Raw genomic sequence first — 21,644 nt, 5'->3', positions numbered from 1 at the left:
AATATTTTTTGTAAAAGTTTAGGAAGAATTTATCTTTTTAGTTGTGTTTATCTTTTTCTTTTATAAGAAAAAACAACATATTAGGAACACATAGAAGAACTATAAATTATTAAGTTGTTGAATAAAAAATACTTTAAATTTATTAATAATAAAAAGAGTTTTGTTATTAAATCATATTAAATTCACAAATTATGAGTTGTTCGTACAATAATTTTATACTTTATTCATCCGGTTTTGAATCTATAGTTTTGAATCTATAGTTTTTTAAAAAATACTTTAAATTCACACACGACGATTAAGTGCTTCAAGCTGCCTACCATGCTCTACGTCAATCCGTTGGATGTTTTGGTTGATGGATTGTAATTCTCTCATTATATCAACCAAGGAGGGTGGTTCTTGAGCTTGAGGTGCTTGTGGAGGAGCTTCCTCTTGAGGACCTTGTTCATCAACATTTCTTCTTCCCATTTTGTTGAGAATATGAGTGTTGATACAAGATTGAGGTGGTACTTCCTTGGTAATCTCATTTGATACATCAATACCAACATAATCAAAGACTTTAGACCATAGGCAAAGGAATCCTAATCCACCATTCCTATCCTTCATCTTGAGCCTAACCATATGTTGTATTATAAAGTATGGCCAATTAATCTTAATTCCATTCATCATAGCCCACATGACAATCAAATCTTCATCATTTACATTCGCATGCCCGGATATTCTAGGTTGCAATACATAGGTGACTAGATATAACAAAGTTCTATGTTCCGCACTCATTGAATTGCAACTAATTTTGGAATGAGCTCCTTGTACAAGATTGAACAAATGCATGGCATTGTCCTTTGAATAACCCCATTCATCAATTGGGGTTTTACCACCTTGAAACAAGTCACCTTGATTTGGCAGCTCCCAAATGGTGGCTAACTCATCACCATCTAGCCTATAATCCTTTCTTCCTATCTTGAAGAATAATGTGAAACTTGATTCATCTTCCTCATCAATCTCAATCATGAGTGTACTATAGGCTATGGCAACTAAATCCGGATATTATACATAGTGGGTAATTCAATGTATATGTTTGTTTTCTTTTATAGAAAAATTGTATGTGGGAACTTCAACACAATGCAAGAATTCGTCAAATTTTTGAGATTAAAGGGAGTGATCGATTAAGATCGTTGATGAATCAGGAGAGACGCAATTATTCAAAAGACCCTAACCATGTACCAAAATATATTCCTGAACCCGTTTGGCGTCAACTATTACATTATTTTGCTACAGATTCAAAATTTAAGAACTGGTCAGCAGCAAATACTGTGAATCGAGCATCAAATGCTGGAAGTTCTATGCATACTGGTGGTTCCATATCTATGGGTGAACATGCACGCAGAATGGTAAGATAAAAATAGTTTATTTATAGTCTTATTCTTATTATTTTTGCAATGTTCTCTTATTCTTTTTTTTCCTATCGATTAAAACTGTTATATTATAGGAGAAAGCTATGGGAGTAAAACCTTCTCTAGAAGAGGTTTATACTAAATGCCACACCAAAAAAGACAAAAGTTGGATTGATGAAAGATCTGAGAAAGTCATTGTATGTGATGCTAATTTGTTCTTCTTTTTATTTTTTTCAACTGCTAATTTTCACTATATGTTAGTATTTGTTCATGGCATATTTAGTTGCGATTAACATGAATTGATTTTGTAGGGTGAATTCAAAAAGCGAAAGACAGAACTTTCTCAAGTAGCTTTATCCTTGGATAATGAGGGAGATGTTGAGGCATCTAAGGAAGGCCTAGATATACCAGATGATTATACTGTTTGGAACGAAGTTGTGACAAAGGGAAAAAGAAAGCTGCTTTTGGTTTAGGTTCTTTTGGTTTAGATCTCTCTTCAAAGTTGGATTCCAGAAATTGTTCAGAGACATCCAAAGACAATCTAAATATTGAGCAAGAACTTCACATGTGGAAAGAAAAAGCAAAAGAGCAAGAAATGATCAATGAAGAGCAAAAGGTTAAGTTGAAAGATGCTGAGCACAAGTTAAAAGATCAAGGACGTCAACTAAAAGTTCAACAGAAAAGAATTGGTTCTACTGAAAAGACAATTCATGCTTTGTATAAAAAGTTGAATCTCCCACTTCCTTCAACCTTGTCTGATCCTACGGAAGATGAGCTTGGGACAGGCTCTAGTGATGATAACATGAGTGATTGATATTTGGAGTATATGTTTCTTCTGATTTAGATTAAGGAATTTTAGGTGAATTAGTTAGTACATTTTATTTTATTCATGATATTTGACCTTTTTAAAGGCTTTCTTTGTTTTAGTTTAAGTATTTTTTTTCTTATTTTAGTTTGATTACATTTATGGACAAAAGTATTTTAATAATAAATATTTTTTTAACTCTTTTATGGTAATTAACTTTTTCATGATTTTATTATGTGTTTATAATTTGGATGATGTAATATGAAAAAAATGATTATGATGGTCTTAATATAGAAAGCAAATCGAATACAATTTATTTTCTAAAATATTTATCTATTAAATAGCAAATTATTTTGTATGAAAATTATTTGAAATATTATATTAAATTTGTAGAAAATTTGTGCGAAAATAATTGGTTGTTTTGTATGAAATTTGTTTCAAATACTTAAATTCTTTTAAATTAAATTTGTCTGAAATTTAATTGAAAAGAAATATTTGATTTGTCTAAAATTTGTTCGAAAAAAATTTGTTATATTTGACTAAATTCGTTAGAAATTTGTCTGAAATAAAGTATATTTTTTGTTTGAAATTTGTCTGAAATACGTTATTTTTATGTTAGCTAATCTGTCTGAAATTTGTCTAAAATACATCATAATAGTTAAAAATCTAGCAGATAAATGCCTATTCGAAATCTGTCACAAAATCGTCTGAAAAAAATTTCGGACGAAATTTCAGACAAAATTTAAATTAGCAACAAGGCTTTTTGGGACAAAAAAAATCCGTCCCAATTTTGTTTGAAAGAAAAAATTTGTCTATAATTTGTTCGAAATTTATTTCAATTTCGTCTCAAAATTCGTCCAAAAAAGCCCTATTTCTAGTAGTGCCTTAGCTTCCTCATCTTCCTCCTCCTCGTCTCAATTCACCTACTCCTCCGATCCCTCTTACTTTCCCACCCCCTTCCACCTTCAACAACCGCCTTATGCCCCCACCCCCTCATCCCCCTCCTCCCACCGTCGCCGCTGCCCCCGCTGCTGACGCATGCAACTATCCTCCTCCACCGTCACACCACCACCAATTCCAGTGCGACGCTCAGCAACTCTTCCAGCGCGACACCCAGACCATCACCCCGAAGGCTCTTGAGAGCGTGAAGGCCGCCATAGCCAGCAGCGACGTCGACCATAAGACCAACGCGAAGCGGAAGGCAGTTTCCTGCCATGCCACCGGGCAGACGTGGGAGGATCCCTCACTGGCCGAGTAGCCGGAGAACGACCATTGCTTGTTCTGCGGCGACCTAGGGAACGAGGTGAACGACGACGTTTTGTCGAAGGCCTTCACAAGATTCCTTTCGTTTAACATGGCGAGAGTTGTGAGGGACAAGCGATCAGGAAAGACCAAAGGGTACATATTCTTTTTTAAACATTCTCCTTCTTCTCCTCTTTTTTAAACACTGAATCAGTAGAACACAGCCCATGTCTCTCTCGTTCTTTCTTGTTCGCAGAACAAAGCAAGCTCAAGTTCCACCGCCGCCGCGCCTCTCTCTCCTTTTATCCCCCTCAGTTCTGGCTATATCCATTATCTCTTCCAGCGCTACAGCCATCATCTCCTTCAGTCAATGCTGCAGCTACCTTCGCGCAAGTCCTAGCTCCGTGGTGACCGAAATCGGTTCCTCCGTCAGCCGCGGTTCCACCTCTCTCTTTCCCCTTGCTCGAACCGTAGAGACCAGGTTTTGTTTTCAAAATCCTTTTAATTTCTGTTGAGTTCAATTAATTTTGTTTAGTTAGTTTGATTTTAGTAATTAGTTTAGTTAGATTTGTTTTCTGATTAGTGGATTTTTAGGTTGTTAAAATAGGATTAGATTAGGTTTTGATTCTGAATAGCTGGGAAATGTTTAAAATAGGATTTTTAGGTTGTTTTCTGATTAGTTAGATTTGAGACATTATTACATGAAATTGGTACATGAATGCAAATTTTTTGAACTCAAAATAGTTGAAAAGGTACTGCTTTTACAACCAAGTTAAAATTGATGCTTGATTGGTGAGTAAAAGGCATCTTTTAAAAATTGGAAGCAGCCTAATTGCGTTTTATGTCTCAATTACAGCATGCATATAGAGATGGTCGTCTTGAGGAGGTAGTTCTACGACATCTTGGAGCTGCAAATGGCGATATAGTGATTGCCAAAGATATCAGGTTGCTTTTGTGCTCCTTTATTGTTCTATAGTTTATGGCCTTCTGCTTTCTGACTTTAGATTCCTTTTTGTTATGTTTTTGTTCATTTACTAACTAAAAATACTGCTACGGTTTGTTAAAAAATTCTAAGGCAATAATTATTAATTCTTTTATATAGACAATGTTACCCATTTATTGTTGTTGTTACTGGTGGTTTCTAAAATGTTTTGGATTGATTTTATTTGATTTGGATCTGAAATTTAAAGAGAGAATGAAAAAAATTTGATTTCTTTTTATTGTGTTAGGAATATGGGAAGCACAGATGCCAAGTGGAAATTGACTGATCACCCAAAGCTGCCAAAGGGAAAGCCAGTTGCTATGGTGGTTTTGGATGGATGGGGTGAAGCCAACGCTGATCAATACAACTGTATCCACACTGCTGAAAATCCAACCATGGATTCCCTCAAAAAGGTAGATATATAGATATAGATATTGCATTGTATATGCACCCTTTTGTGGAATCTGAAATCTTTTTCTTTTTGCATATATTATGATATATTCATTCATATAATGATAAGATCTAATATTGGTCCCCCTTTTCAGGGTGTACACGTTTGCTTGATTCACTTGATGCTCATGTATTGTTATGATTCCTAGGTTTTTGTTACCTTGTGATTGGTAGGTGATGAGCGGATAATTTATACCCTTTTTGGCATTGTTTTTACATAGTTTTTAATATGTTTTAGTTATTTTTTATTATATTTTATTAGTTTTTATTCAAAAATCATATTTTTGGACTTTACTATGAGTTTATGTGTTTCTTTGTGATTTCAGATATTTTCTGGCTGAAATTGAGGGACCTGAGCAAAAATCTGATTCAGAGGCTGAAAAAGGACTGCAGATGCTGCTGGATTCTGATCCTCCTGCACTCGAAGTGGATTTTCTGGAGCTACAGAAGCCCAATTGGTGCTCTCTTAATTGAGTTGGAAAGTAGACAACTTGGGCTTTCCAGAAATATATAATAGTTCATACTTTACCTGAGATTTGATGGCTCAAACTGGAGTTCAAAGCCAGCCTAAAACATCTTGGCGTAAAACGCCCAAACTAGCACCAGAATTGGAGTTAAACGCCCAAACTGGCACCAAAGCTGGCTTTAACTCCAGGAACAGCCTATGCACATGAAAGCTTTAATGCTCAGCCCAAGCACACACCAAATGGGCCCCGAAAGTGGATTTCTGCACTATCTGCACTTAGTTACTCATTTTCTGTAACCTAAGTTACTAGTTTAGTATAAAAACTACTTTTAGAGATTTATTTTATATCTTTGGATCATCTTTACAGCTTTTGATGCCATTGTTCATGTTTGGAGGCTGGCCATTCGGCCATGCCTAGACCTTTTTCACTTATGTATTTTCAACGGTGGAGTTTCTACACCCCATAGATTAAGGTGTGGAGTTCTGCTGTTCTTCATGAATTAATATAAGTACTATTGTTTTTCTTTCAATTCACGCCTACTTCTTTTCCAAGATATACTCTTGTTCTTAATTCAGTTAAGTCAGAATGAAGGGGTGACCCGTGACAATCACCTAATCTTCGTTACTCGCTTAGCCAAGATCCATGTGCCTGACAACCACAAAGCGGTCTACATGATGTTCAACGTACTCATTGGACGACAGCCGGAGTATATTCTCTTGGATATCTAATACACGGACTGAGTCCGTGAGATTAGTATCTTCGTGGTATAGGCTAGAATCATTGGCAGCATTCCTGGGATCCGGAAAGTCTAAACCTTGTCTGTGGTATTCCGAGTAGAATCCGGGAAGGGATGACTGTGACGAGCTTCAAACCTGCGAATGTTGGGTGCAGTGACAGTGTGCAAAAGGATCAATGGATTCTATTCCGACGCTAGCGGGAACCGACAGATGATTAGCCATGCGGTAGCTGTACCTGGTATTTTTCATCCGAGACGAGAAATCCAACAGTTGATTAGCCGTGCAGAAACTGTAGAGGACCATTTTCACTGAGAGAATCTTACAGCTTGCCATGGAAAGGAGCACGCATGGTTGGAAAAAGGCAATAGGAAAGCAGAGGTTCAGAAGCAACAAAGTATCTTCAGACACTTATCTAAAATTCCCACCAATGAACTACATAAGTAACTTTATTTTATTTTATATTTTATTTATCTTTTAATTATCAAAACCCATAACCATTTGAATCCGCCTGACTGAGATTTACAAGATGACCATAGCTTGCTTCAAGCCGACAATCTCCGTGGGATCGACCTTTACTCACGTAAGGTTTATTACTTGGACGATCCAGTGCACTTGCTGGTTAGTTGTACGGAGATGTGAAAAGTGTGAATCACAATTTCCGTGCACCAAGTTTTTGGCGCCGTTGCCGGGGATTGTTCGAGTTTGGACAACTGACGGTTCATCTTGTTGCTTAGATTGGGTAATTTTATTTTATGTTTGAGCTTTTTATTTTTAATTTTCGAAAAATTCAAAAAAATAATAATAAAATATTCTTCAGAATTTTTAAGAATGAATTCTAGAGCTTCATGAGATATGGTGAAACCTGGCTGGCTGTTAAGCCATGTCTAATATTTTGGACCGAGGTTTCCACCTTCCATTGTAAAAAGGACATGCTTGTATGTGTTATGTTAAAGCTTGGTTGGCCACTTAGCCATGTCTAATTCTTTTGGACCGGAGCTTTAGAATCACATTGCATGAGCCTTTGGACTCTCATTCATAATTCTATGCTGAAGCTTGGCTGGCCATTGGCCATGTCTAATCTTTTGGACCGAAACTTTAGACTAACATTACAGGAATCCTGGAATTCTTATTAAAAATTTTGAATTTCTTTATTTTTCTTTTTTAAAATAATTTTCGAAAAATACAAAAAAAAAATAAATCATAAAAAAAACAAAAAAAATTTGTGTTTCTTGTTTGAGTTTAATGTCAAATTTTAAGTTTGGTGTCAATTGCATGCTTCTAAAATTTTCGAAAATATATGCATTGTGTTCTTCTTTGATCTTCAAGTTGTTCTTGATGATTTTCCTTGTTTTATCTTTGAATTTTCTTGTTTTGTGTCTTTTCTTGTTTTTCTTGTGCTTTTTCGAATTCATAGTGTCTCAGCCTTAAAAATTTCTAAGTTTGGTGTCTTGCATGTCTTTCTTTTCTTAAAAATTTTCAAAAATATGTTCTTGATGTTCATCATGATCTTCAAAGTGTTCTTGGTGTTCATCTTGACATTCAAAGTGTTCTTGCATGCATTAGTTGTTTTGATTTTAATTTCTTATGTCTTGAATCATTTAGTTGTTTTTCTCTCTCATTAAAAATTAAAAAAAAATCAAAAATAATATCTTTCCCTTATTTTGCTCATAAAAAAGAAAGGATCAATCTTTAAATTCTAGAATCATATCTTTTAGTTTCTTGTTAGTCAAGTAATCAACTTTAATTTCAAAAATCAAATCTTTTTAATTTCCTTTTCAAATCTTTTTCAAAATGATTTTCAATCATATCTTTTTCAAAATTTAATTTCAAAATATTTTTCTAACTTCTTATCTTTTCAAAATTAATTTTCAAATCTTTTTCAATTAACTACTTGAATTTTTGTTTGATTTTAAAAGTTTACTATTTCTCATCTTTTTCAAAATCACCTAACTACTTTTCTCTACCTCCAATTTTCGAAAATCACTAACAACTTTTTCAAAATTCTTTTTAATTAACTAATTGTTTTAAACTCTAATTTTATTTTATTTCTTTTAATAAATTTGAATTCTAACTTATAATTAAAATAAAAACAAAAATATTTTTCTATTCTTTTAAATTAAAATTCAAATACACTCTCTCTCTCCTCTCCTTCTATTTATTTTATTTATTTACTAACACTTCTCTTTTTCTTATAATTCGAACCCTCTCCCTCTCTCTGTGTTTGAATTCTTCTTCTCCCTTCTTCATTCTATTTCTTCTATTCTTCTACTCACATAAAGGAATCTATATACTGTGACATAGAGGATTCCTATTCTTTTCTGTTCTCTTCTTTTTCATATGAGCAGGAACAAGGATAAGAACATTCTTGTTGAAGCTGATCCTGAACCTGAAAGGACTCTGAAGAGGAAGCTAAGAGAAGCTAAAGCACAACACTCTGGAGAGGACCTTACAGAAATTTTCGAAAAAGAAGAAGACATGGCAGCCGAAAATAACAACAATGGTGGAGATGCAAGGAAGATGCTTTGTGACTTTACTGCAATAACTTCTGACTTCTATGGAAGAAGCATCTCAATTCCTGCAATTGGAGCAAACAACTTTGAGCTTAAGCCTCAATTAGTTTCTCTAATGAAGCAGAATTGCAAGTTTTATGGACTTCCACTGGAAGATCCTCATCAGTTCTTAGCTGAATTCTTGCAAATCTGTGACATTGTTAAGACCAATGGGGTTAATTCTGAGGTCTACAGGCTTATGCTTTTCCCCTTTGCTGTAAGAGACAGAACTAGGATATGGTTGGACTCATAACCTAAAGAAAGCCTGAACTCTTGGGAAAAGTTGGTCAATGCTTTCTTGGCCAAATTCTTTCCACCTTAAAAGTTGAGCAAGCTTAGAGTGGAATTCCAACTATGAAACTTGGGAAAGATACAAGCAATTGATCAGAAGGTGTCCTTCTGACATGCTTTCAGAATGGAGCATCCTATGTATATTCTATGATGGTTTGTCTGAATTGTCCAAGAGGTCATTGGATCACTCTGCTGGTGGATCTCTTCATCTGAAGAAGATGCCTGCAGAAGCCCAGGAACTCATTGAAATGGTTGCAAATAACCAGTTCATGTATACTTCTGAAAGAAATCCTGTGAATAATGGGACAACTCAGAAGAAAGGAGTTCTTGAGATTGATACTCTGAATGCAATATTGGCTCAGAACAAAATATTGACTCAGCAAGTCAATATGATTTCTCATAATCTGACTGGAATGCAAGCTGCATCCGGCAATACTAAAGAAGCTTTCTCTGAGAAAAAAGCTTATGACCCTGAGAATCCTGCAATGGAAGAGGTGAATTACATGGGAGAATCCTATGGAAACACCTATAATCCTTCATGGAGGAATCATCCTAATTTCTCATGGAAGGATCAGCAGAAACCTCAATAAGGCTTTAATAATAATAATAATGGTGGGAGAAATAGGTTTGGCAATAGCAAGCCTTTTCCATCATCTTCTAAGCAACAGATAGAGAATTCTAAGCAGAGCCTCTCTGACTTAGCAACCATAGTCTCTGATCTATCTAAGACCACTCTCAGTTTCATGACTGAAACAAGATCCTCCATCAGAAATTTGGAGGCACAAGTGGGTCAACTGAGTAAAAGAGTTACTGAAATCCCTCCTAGTACTCTCCCAAGCAATACAAAAGAGAATCCAAAGAGAGATTGCAAGGCCATCAATATGTCCAACATGGCTGAACCTGTAGAGGAGGAAGAGGCAGTGATTTCCAGTGAGGAAGACCTCAATGGACACCCACTGGCCACTAAGGAGTTCCTTATTGAGGAACCAAAGGAATCTGAGGCTCATATAGAGACCATAGAGATTCTACTGAACTTACTGTTGCCATTCATGAGCTCTGATGAGTATTCTTCCTCTGAAGAAGATGAAAATATTATTGAAGAGTAAGTTGCTCAGTATCTAGGAGCAATCATGAAGCTAAATGCCAAGTTATTTGGTAATGAGACTTGGGAGGATGAACCTCCATTGCTCATCAATGAACTAAATACCTTGGTTCAACAGAAATTACCTCAGAAGAAATCGGATCCCGGAAAGTTCTTAATACCTTGCATCATAGGAACCATGACCTTTAAGAAGGCTCTATGTGACCTTGGTTCAAGTATAAACCTCATGCCACTCTTTGTAATGGAGAAACTAGGGATCTTTGAGGTACAAGCTACAAGAATCTCACTAGAGATGGCAGACAATTCAAGAAAACAGGCTTATGGACTTGTAGAGGATGTCTTAGTGAAGGTTGAAGGCTTTTACATCCCTGCTGACTTCATAATCCTAGACACTGGGAAGGATGAGGATGAATCCATTATCCTTGGAAGACCCTTCCTAGCCACTGCAAGAGCTGTGATTGATGTAGACAGAGGAGAGTTAGTCCTTCAATTGAATGAGGACTACCTTGTGTTTAAGGCTCAAGGATCTTCTTCTGTAACCATGGAGAGGAAGCATGAAAAGCTTCTCTCAATACAGAGTCAAACAGATCCCCCACACTCAACTTCTAAGTTTGGTGTTGGGAGGCCATCATCAAGCTTTGAGTCTCTGTGAAGCTCTTTAAGAGCTCACTGTCAAGCTATTGACATTAAAGAAGCGCTTGTTGGGAGGCAACCCAATGTTATTTAATTATATTTATTTATATTCCATTGTCATTTTATGTTTTCTTTAGGTTGATGATAATGTGAAGTCATAAAAATAGCTGTAGAATTAAAGCAAAATGAAAAATAGCATAAAAAACAGCACACCTTGGAGGACAGGCTTACTGGCATTTAAACGCTAGTAAGGATAGCAGAATGGGCGTTTAACGCCCAGCCTGGCAGCATTCTGGGCGTTAAACGCTAGAATAGGCAGCACTATGGGCGTTTAACGCCAGAAAAGGGTGTTTGGCGTCTGGTTGGCGTTAAACGCCAGAAATGGCAAACAGACTGGCGTTTAACGCCAGAAAAGGATGTCTGGCTAGCGTTAAATGCCAGAAAGGGGCAGCAGACTGGCGTTTAACACCAGGAAAGGTAGCAGAGCTGGCGTTTAACGCCAGAATTGGAACACAGAGGGTGTTTGAACGCCAGAATGGTGCATGGAGTAGAATTCCTTGACACCTCAGGATCTGTGGACCCCATAGGATCCCCACTTACCCCACCTCTTCTTCTCTCCTCTTCACACCTTTCCATAACACTCTTCCCCAAATACCCTTGACCAATCCCATCAATAACTCTTCCCTAAATACCCTTCACCTATCAAATCCTACCCTCTTCCCCATATCCTCTTCACCACTCACATCTATCCATCATAAACCCCACCTACCTTACCATTCAAATTCAAACCATTTCCCTCCCAAACCCACCCCCTTCATGACCGAATTCCCTCTCTCTCCTATCCTATAAATACCCCTCATCACCACCTTTAATTTCACACATCATACACATCACTACCCCCCTTGGCCGAAACCACTACAACCCTCCATCTCCTCCATTTCTTCTTCTTCTACTCCTTTCTTTCTTCTTTTGCTCGAGGACGAGCAAACCTTTTAAGTTTTGTGTGGAAAAAGCTCTGCTTTTTGTTTTTCCATAACCATTAATGGCACCTGAGGCCGGAGAAACCTCTAGAAAAAGGAAAGGGAAGGCAATTGCTTCCAACTCTGAGTCATCAAAGATGGAGAGATTCATCTCAAAAGCCCATCACTAAAAAGAGGATGGAGCAAACAAGAGAGCCCACTCATGGACCTCAACAAGAGCATGAGGAAATTCGTCATCAAGAAATCCCTGAGATGCCTTAAGGGATGCGTTTTCCTCCAAACAACTATTGGGAGCAACTCAACACTTCTTTAGGAGAATTGAGTTCCAACAAGGAGCAACAAAGGCAAGGAAGAGACATAGAGGAGCTCAAGCACTCCATAAGATCTTCAAGAGGAAGAACTAGCCGCCATCACTAAGGTGGACCCGTTCTTTAATTTTCTTGTTCTTATTTTTCTGTTTTTTGAATTCTATGCTTTATGTTTTGTCTATGTTTGTGTCTTTATTACATGATCATTAGTGTCTAGTGTCTATGTCTTAAAGATATGAATGTCCTATGAATCCTTCATCTTTCTTAAATGAAAAATGATTTTATTTGCAAAAGAACAAGAAGTGCATGATTTCGAATTCTATCTTGAAATTAGTTTAATTATTTTGATGTGGTGGCAATACCTTTTGTTTTCTGAATGAATGCTTGAACAGTGCATATTTTTGAATTTGTTGTTTATGAATGTTAAAATTGTTGGCTCTTGAAAGAATAATGAAAAAAGAGAAATGTTATTGATAATCTGAAAAATCATAAAATTGATTCTTGAAACAAGAAAAAGTAGTAAAAAGCAAAAGCTTGCGAAAAAAATATGAAAAAAAAGGGGCGAAAAAAATTTAAAGAAAAAAAAAGAAGAGAAAGAAAAGAAAAAGCAAGCAGAAAAAGCCAATAGCCCTTTAAACCAAAAGGCAAGGGTAAAAAGGATCCAAGACTTTGAGCATTAATGGATAGGAGGGCCCAAAAGGACTAAAATTCTGGCCTAAGCGGCTAAATCAAGCTGTCCCTAACCATGTGCTTGTGGCGTGAAGGTGTCAAGTGAAAAGCTTGAGACTGAGTGGTTAAAGTCGTGGTCCAAAACAAAAAAGAGTGTGCTTAAGAGCTCTGGGTACCTCTAACTGGGGACTCTAGCAAAACTGAGTCACAATCTGAAAATGTTCACCCAGTTACGTGTCTGTGGCATTTATGTATCTGGTGGTAATACTGGAAAACAAAGTGCTTAGGGTCACGGCCAAGACTCATAAAGTAGCTGTGTTCAAGAATCAACATACTAAACTAGGAGAATCAATAACACTATCTGAATTCTGAATTCCTATGGATGCCAATCATTCTGAACTTCAAGGATAAAATGAGATGCCAAAACTGTTCAGAAGCAAAAAGGCTACAAGTCCCGCTCATCTGATTGGAACTAAGTTCATTGATAAGTTTGGAATTTATTGTATATTCTCTTCTTTTTATCCTATTTTATTTTTAGTTGCTTGGGGACAAGCAACAATTTAAGTTTGGTGTTGTGATGAGCGGATAATTTATACCCTTTTGGCATTATTTTTACATAATTTTTAATATGTTTTAGTTACTTTTATTATATTTTTATTAGTTTTTATTCAAAAATCACATTTCTGGACTTTACTATGAGTTTGTGTGTTTATCTGTAATTTCAGGTATTTTCTGGCTGAAATTGAGGGACCTGAGCAAAAATCTGATTCAGAGGCTGAAAAAGGACTGCAGATGCTGTTAGATTATGACCCTCCTGCACTCGAAGTGGATTTTCTGGATCTACAGAAGCCCAATTGATGCGATCTTAATTGCGTTGGAAAGTAGACATCTTGAACTTTCCAACAATATATAATAGTCCATACTTTGCCTGAGATTTGATAGCCCAAACTGGCGTCCAAAGCCAGCCTAAAATATCTTGGCGTAAAACATCCAAACCGGCACCAGAATTGGAGTTAAACGCCCAAATTGGCACCAAAGCTGGCGTTTAACTCCAGGAACAGCCTATACATGTGAAAGCTTTAATGCTCAGCCCAAGCACACACCAAGTGGGCCCCGGAAGTGGATTTCTGCACTATCTGCACTTAGTTACTCATTTTCTGTAAACCTAAGTTACTAGTTTAGTATAAAAACTACTTTTAGAGATTTATTTTATATCTTTGGATCATCTTTATAGCTTTTAATGCCATTGTTCACGTTTGGAGGCTGGCCATTCGGCCATGCTTATAACTTTTTCACTTATGTATTTTCAACGGTGGAGTTTTTACACCCCATAGATTAAGGTGTGGAGCTCTGCTGTTCTTCATGAATTAATGCAAGTACTATTGTTTTTCTTTCAATTCACACCTACTTCTTCTCCAAGATATACTCTTGTTCTTAATTCAGTTAAGTCAGAATGAAGGGGTGACCCGTGACAATCACCCAATCTTCGTTACTTGCTTAGCCAAGATCCGCGTGCCTGACAACCACAAATCGGTCTACATGATGTTCAACGTAGTCATTGGACGACAGCCGGAGTATATTCTCTTGGATATCTAATACACGGACCGAGTCCGTGAGATTAGTATCTCCGTGGTATAGGCTAGAATCATTGGCAGTATTTCTGGGATCCGAAAAGTCTAAACCTTGTCTGTGGTATTCCGAGTAGGATCCGGGAAGGGATGACTGTGACGAGCTTCAAACCTGTAAATGTTGGGTGCAGTGACAGTGTGCAAAAGGATCAATGGATTCTATTCCGACGCTAGCGGGAACTGACAAATGATTAGCCATGCGGTAGCTGTACCTGGTATTTTTCATCCGAGACGAGAAATCCGATAGTTGATTAGCCATGCAGAAATTGTAGAGGACCATTTTCACTGAGAGGATCTTACAGCTTGCCATGGAAAGGAGCACGTATGGTTGGAAAAAGGCAATAGGAAAGCAGAGGTTCAGAAGCAACAAAGCATCTTCAGACACTTATCTGAAATTCCCACCAATGAACTACATAAGTAACTTTATTTTATTTTATGTTTTATTTATCTTTTAATTATCAAAACCCATAACCATTTGAATCCGCCTGACTGAGATTTACAAGATGACCATAGCTTGCTTCAAGCCGACAATCTCTGTGGGATCGACCCTTACTCACGTAAGGTTTATTACTTGGACGACCCAGTGCACTTGCTGGTTAGTTGTACGGAGATGTGAAAAGTGTGAATCACGATTTTCGTGCACCAGTAGGTGAGAGGCCTTCTCTTGATTTGAAGTTTATTTAGTTGGAAATTCCGGTGTTATTGAATGTGTTGGATTTGTATGATTATTGATGAGATAGAAATGGAAATGAATGGTGGGGTTGGTTGGTTTTTGTTGTTGTTGGGTGCACCTGAAAGGTGGAGATTGGTGAGGGCTCATGGTACTGCAGTGGGACTTCCTACAGAGGATGACATGGGCAACAGTGAAATTGGTCACAATGCTCTTGGTGCTGGCCGCATCTTTGCTCAAGGGTAAGGCTTTTTGTATTTGTGGTTAAAAGTAATAGACTAATAGCAAATTTTGTTACTGATGATAAAGCTAACCAAGGCAAGCTTGTCTCTACTTAAATCCTCCTGCATATATACGATAGAATAATATTTGGTTTGGATAGTAACCAAATTTCAAATAAGTCCATATAGTTAAAAAATTTGTAATCGTGTGGTTTTATTTTGTTATGTGTGGAGGAATGCATTGTTATTGAATTGAGAATACAGCATGGAACAAAGCAGATTGGTTTCATGGCTGTTATGATCACTTCTTCTGTTGATGATGGAGATTTCTGCTGCTGTTCTTTCTCCTTCTAGCATAAACTATGAAGGTTAACCTTTTCTTTAATTTTCTTCCCCACTTCCCTTTTTCATTTTGATCTTTGGTCAAGTTAATTATGCTGGAAATTACTAGGAATGATAGCTGAAAGATTGATGATGATGCTATTCTGTGACTTGTTATTTCCTTTTCTTTTTTGCCTTGAGAATCTTATCTCTTAAGTACTTCCTAATTACCTGTTACATAGTGGCATATTCACTCAAAGTAGATGCAGTTACAGTGATGCTTAATTGGTACAGGTTGCTTCAGAACAATGCAATTTCCGGTCAGATTCCTACAGCAATTGGAAGCCTAGAAAAGCTTCAGACACTTGATCTCTCCAATAACGATTTTAGTGGCGAGATACCAAATTCTTTGGGAGGCCTCTCAAGAACCTGAATTATTTGTAAGTTACTTATATTATAGATTCTAAATGTTCAAAGTATTGTGTTTGATACTTATTTCTATTCGGACTTATGAAATTTGGTTTCTTACTCCATTTAATGTGTTCTTGTTGGTGCTAGGCGGTTGAATAATAATAGCTTTACAGGACTGTGTCCTCAGTCTTTAAGCAACATAGAAGGTTTAACACTTGTGTAGGTCTTTGTTACCTTGGCATTAATGTTATCTTTTCCTTATAAAACTAATGATTTCTAGGTATAAAATTGAATACTAATTGTAATGAATTGAAAAATATATGTAAAGACCTCTCCTACAATAATCTGAGTGGTTCCTTGCCAAGAATACCAGCAAGAACATTAAAGTAAGATCATTTAGCGTTTCTAGTTAAATGTTGACTTTAGCTCTGTATTCAAGTTAACAAAAAAATGGTGTACTAATTTCTTGATTGATTATTTACTTCCAAGATTGTCGAAAATCCATTAATTTGTGGTCCAAAATCCAACAACTGTTCTACTTTACCGGAGTCACTTTCCTTCCCTCCAGATGCACTAAGAGGTTGAGATGATTTATGTGTTTTGAACTCTACTTTCAGCTACATTAACTACTTTTTTATAACTATTTTATGTGTCATATAGTTTATATTTCAATAAATGGTGCCCTGTATTTTATTCAGGTAGGTACCTATCTCATTCTACTGTTTTCAAGTATTTTCTGCATAATTATGTGAAGCTAGTAAAATACTTTTTCAGTTTTTGAGCTGAAAGAAATGTATACTAAAATGTGACTGTGTGTTCAGGTTTGTATTTGGATATACCTTTGGATATATCTCTGGTTACCACTGCTTTGATTTACACTATTGATTGTTATTATTATTACCTTTATTATTTAAGCTTTTTATACTTATTATTTTCGACTCCTCTGTCGCTCTGTTTCGGACTCACTCACCACTATCATTGTTGGACAATTTCAGAAACTGAGAAGCAGATCTTTGATGCTATCTTGGAAGGGAAATTAGATCTAGAAAGCGCACCATGGCCTTCTATTTCAGCTGCTGCAAAAGATTTGATCAGGAAAATGTTAGCCTATGAACCTAAGAAACGCATCACAGCTTCTGCTACCCTTGGTAAATTTCATTCATTTCCAGTATGAAGCTAGCTATGTATCATAATGGTTACTAAGGTTATTCACATTATGAATATGAATCAGAACACCCTTGGATGAAGGAAGTGGGGGAAACATCTGACAAGCCTATAGACAATGCGGTTTTAAGTAGGATGAAACAATTCAGAGCAATGAACAAGACGAAGAAACTTGCTTTAAAGGTGCCTTTACAATTCCATTCTAAATGTGAAAAATCACTTGATTATAGTATATTATTTCTTGTGTGTGATATGACAAATACTTTATCTTTTGACGTGGAAGGTGATAGCATAAAATCTTTCAGAGGAAGAAATCAGGGCCTAGAACAAATGTTCAACAATATGGATACGAATCGCATCGGCACAATCACTTTCGAAGAACTGAAATCTGGTTTGTCCAGATTGGGGCCATTGACTATTATGAATTCATTACTGCCATCATGCATCGGCATAAACTTGAGAAGGAAGAAGTATTTGATTTTGCAGACATTTAATGGGAAGAAGTGAGAGAAGTTTAATAGTGAAAAAGTTGCTTCCCTGGCATATGCACGAATCGAAGGAAAGGCTACACTGGTGAACCACTTCCATAATTCAATTTCTGCACGCTGCCAATGAGCTGTGGAACTTTGAAAACAGAATCTTCTTTTGTTTTTGATGTAGTATAGTTGAACAATACAGTAAGTTTATATTTTGAATCATAGTTGATGTATCAATACACTTTGTTGATGTATGGTTGTTATTTATTATTATAGTTGATGTATCAATATACTTTGTTTATGTTTTGAATTATGTTGACTTGCTTGTTTATAGTACTTTTCTTTTGATTTGATAATACAATGAACTTGTTTAAATTTATATTTATTTTGTATGAAAACAGGTTTATTTTGCAATGAAAAAATCTAAAAAAGATTATATTTTATCTTACTGACGGATTTACAGACGAATTTTCTATCTGTATTCAGAGTTTGGGATGGTATTCCAAGGCTCTAATTACCGACGGATTTTTCGACGAAAAATTTGTCTATAATTACCGATGAAAAATTCGTCGGAAAATTCGTCTGTAATTACCGATGAAAAATCCATCGGAAAGTTCAACGTTTCAGGAAAATGGAGGGGAGAATTTACCGAGGAAAAATCTATCGATAACTGGTAAAAATCTATCAGTAATTTTCCGACGAAAAAATTCCGTCGGTAAATAATTTTCAACAAGGCTTTTAAGAGGGACAAAATCCGTCGGTAATTTCGTCGGTAACCAAAAATTCGTTTGTAATATAGACTAAATCTGTTTGTAAATCTATCTGTATTAAGCCATTTTCTAGTTGTGTTATTTAATAATTTTTTTCTAAAATAAAATTATATTGATAATAACTTTAAATTATATTCCTTTTATTTGAGACTCACTTTTATATAATAACAAGTATAATTACCCGTGCCATGCACGTGATAAGATTGAAATTATAATTTTAAATTATTTTTTAAAATTAATTTGAATTATAATAATTTGATTAATAAAAAAGTAACATGTTATGTATTTTTTTTAATTTAGTGTTAATTGGATTAACTCTAAAATAGTTATTAATCAGTTTTAATAATCTACTTTTTTCAATAAATCAGACATATATACTGAATGTGATCATAAATAATATAGTAATAGTTAAATCCACCAATAAATATATTAGTTATTTTCACACTATAAAACAGATTAAATATAAAGGCTATTAGCACTTATAAATCTATAAAATCGCACTGTCTTTGTTCGCGTGCAAGGGTTTACTTATCAAATAAACTTAAAATACGACAAAAAATATTTATAAATTGGACCTAGAAAGAATAATAAAAAATAATCAACTTACCTTATCATCCATGAGAACCATTTCTATGTAAATCGTCTTGTTCTTGTCAAATTTGGATGAGACTTTCGTAACCTTATATATTAATTTTGTTAAATAATTCTCTCTCTCTCTAATTATATTTTGTTAAACTCTATGTTACCAGTTATTAAAAACATCTAAATCACATATATTAATTATTTTTTGTTATAATTATTTCGTTTTATATATATGATTATTTTTTATTCTACAATCATGAAATAATTTTTTATTTTTATATCTATATATATTTTTCAATTCCGACTCCATTCATACGTATATTAACAGTTTTTTTCTAATAGTGATGTTTTAATTTTTTATTTTCCTTTTTTTTACGTATCTTTCTTTTTTTTAAATAGTGATGTTTTAATATTTCTTTTTCTTCTATTTTTAAATATATTTTTTTAATAATTACATTACTAATCTAAAATATAAAATGAGAAAGAAAATAAACTTAAAAATCAGAAGAAAAAAAAGAAATTTTATATTAAAAAATATAAAAATAATATATTCGAAAAGAATAGTCGTAATATATGAATTGAGTCAACAATTTAAATTTCTCTAAAACTAATTTAATCAAATACCAATATTAGAAATAAATTACTTAAATAATATTTAATCTATTCTAGTCGTTAGACACGTATAGATTAGAGTCATTCTCGTAACGACAACGAACTAAAACAACGTCGTAAGTTCGAACATTTAGAATTCGTGCAAATTCAGACCATTCATTTGTTCTTTGAAAACCTTCTGTATCCCTAATAGAGTTGAATCAAAATTTCTTTTATGGAAAAAGAGTTACGGAGATGGCTTTGATGTGTTGGAGACCAAAATTCGGAAGTCACTATTTATATTTGAGTGTCACACCCATTAAACCCGAAAGACCAAATAAAATAGTATTTGTGGTTTTATTCTCATTTAATTCTAAATCAAAAGTAATAATAACTTATTTAATTCAGCATTTATGATAATAAATGAGATGACCATTATATAAGTTATTTAATGTAAAATAGCTTAATTTACAATTATAATTAATATATGTATTGCCCATAAATAGATTAGAAAATAATAATTTCGTAACAAAATAATCATTCAATTTGAATTACAATTAATTGATTGATAGAAATTATAATAAATTGTATGATATTTAAAAAATTAACCAAATCAATTAGTTGATATAATTAATTTATTATAATAAAATGAATTTAATGAGTTTAAAGAAATAAACCGAAAAACACCATCAGAAACATGTTACGACAGTTTTATCATTAAGTGTAGAAATTTAATTTTTATATAATAGAATAGATATTTACAGATTATTATATTAAACATAGACTAAAAAAATACACTAAACAAAATAAAAGCATCAATGGTAAAATATAACGTAAAAAATCACTTAAATTCAAAAAGAACCTGTGATGAATTATAATAAATCTATATATGAGAAGTAAAAGTGAAATAAACAATTAAAAATAAAGTAAAAAGAGCAATTAAAAAAAAGTAAAAGAAGATAGAAAAGATAATGTGTGGAGTAGATAAAAAATGTATTGCAATAGAAGATTAATATAATTAATTAATACAAAGGATGAAAGAGAAAAATCAAAATATGATCTTATTAAAAAAATTTCAAAAAAATATTTAAAAAAACCTATTAATCAACTTTTATAAAAATATTACAAAAAATTTAAATTATCTTAAATAAAATAATAATACCCTTAAGAATTATTAATCAAAATAAATAAAAAAATTAATATAAAACAAAATCATAGAAAAATATTAGTAAAATTAAGATAAAAAAACAAAAATATAAAATTATAAATATTTTACCTGAAGAAAAAAATAGAGAGGGAGAAAAGGGATATATAAAATAATAAGATAATAATTTAAATTAATTGAGTTCATTTATTTTATTGTTTTATATATTATTTATTAAATAATTTAATATTTATCTCGATCATATTAAATAATAAATTAGTTATAATTAATTTGGTTTAATGAATCAAACAAAATTTAAAATAATTTGATATTTACTCTAATTAAATTAAATATTTAAAGTTATTATTAATGTAATATTTAATGAATCAAATAAAATATTAAATAACGAAATATTTATCCTAATCAAATAAAATTACATAATTGATTAGTTATAATTAATACAATTGAATGAATCAAACATATTAAATTGAAAAATAATTTAGTTAATTTGTGTATTAAAGACACATTTTAAAAATATTTATTTTGCAACAACTTTTATAAAAAAAATTTTATAATATTTTTAACCTTTAATTTAAAAACACAGTTATAATAATACATTAAAAAGTACTTAATTAATTAATACAAATAATTAATATAATTGATTTATTTCAATAAATTAAAAGAAATAAATGTGAAAGAAAGAGATAAAGAAAAAGTAAAATTATAAAAATGTATATCCATTAAAAAATAATAAAAAAAAGTCCTTTTTAGTTTTTTATTTATTAATTATTAATTTATTATAATTAATTTCACAACATTTATTACACGTTATTCATCTTATAAATTAATATAATCAATTTATTGATATCAATGATCGATAATTAATTATAATTGATATAACTCATTTCGCTATACTTTCTAAATAATTAATTAAAAATGCACGTCTCAATTTTTCGTTAAAGTAAAATAAAATAAAATATATAAATTGAGTAGATATAAATCTAAAAATTATAAATTTTATTAACAACTCAAATAAATTAGTACCATAAAATTAAATTTA

The 21,644-nt window shown here is 33.4% G+C and overlaps 1 protein-coding gene, 1 long non-coding RNA gene and 1 pseudogene across 2 annotated transcripts; all 3 read left to right on the top strand.

The window, feature by feature from the left end:
- The first annotated feature begins 1,100 nt into the window (after nt 1-1,100).
- Nucleotides 1,101-1,864, top strand: LOC140178488 (uncharacterized). Its single transcript, XM_072215583.1, has 3 exons — nt 1,101-1,388; nt 1,487-1,588; nt 1,703-1,864. The coding sequence occupies exons 1-3, from the start codon at nt 1,101-1,103 to the stop codon at nt 1,862-1,864; spliced, it is 552 nt and encodes a 183-aa protein (XP_072071684.1).
- Nucleotides 1,865-1,956: 92 nt separating this feature from the next.
- On the top strand, nt 1,957-3,640 carry LOC140178487 (uncharacterized; annotated as a pseudogene).
- An 11,571-nt stretch (nt 3,641-15,211) lies between these two features.
- On the top strand, nt 15,212-17,693 carry LOC112740276 (uncharacterized). The gene is made up of 5 exons (XR_003171067.2): nt 15,212-15,493; nt 15,741-15,886; nt 16,853-17,005; nt 17,089-17,204; nt 17,305-17,693. It is a non-coding gene; the product is annotated as an uncharacterized lncRNA (long non-coding RNA).
- Nucleotides 17,694-21,644: the final 3,951 nt, after the last annotated feature.

This window comes from Arachis hypogaea, chromosome 14, assembly GCF_003086295.3.
Source record: "Arachis hypogaea cultivar Tifrunner chromosome 14, arahy.Tifrunner.gnm2.J5K5, whole genome shotgun sequence".
Lineage (NCBI taxonomy): Eukaryota > Viridiplantae > Streptophyta > Magnoliopsida > Fabales > Fabaceae > Arachis > Arachis hypogaea.
Note: the sequence above shows the minus strand (reverse complement) of the source record. Positions and strands in the feature narration are given on the sequence as shown.

What these genes read in the sequence shown, in the direction of transcription:
- LOC140178488 (XM_072215583.1), top strand. Translation starts at nt 1,101, where the DNA reads ATGTGGGAACTTCAACACAATGCAAGAATTCGTCAAATTTTTGAGATT. An exon ending in GTGAACATGCACGCAGAATG is followed by an intron (nt 1,389 to 1,486) that starts GTAAGATAAAAA and finishes GTTATATTATAG; the next exon opens with GAGAAAGCTATGGGAGTAAA. An exon ending in AAAGATCTGAGAAAGTCATT is followed by an intron (nt 1,589 to 1,702) that starts GTATGTGATGCT and finishes TTGATTTTGTAG; the next exon opens with GGTGAATTCAAAAAGCGAAA.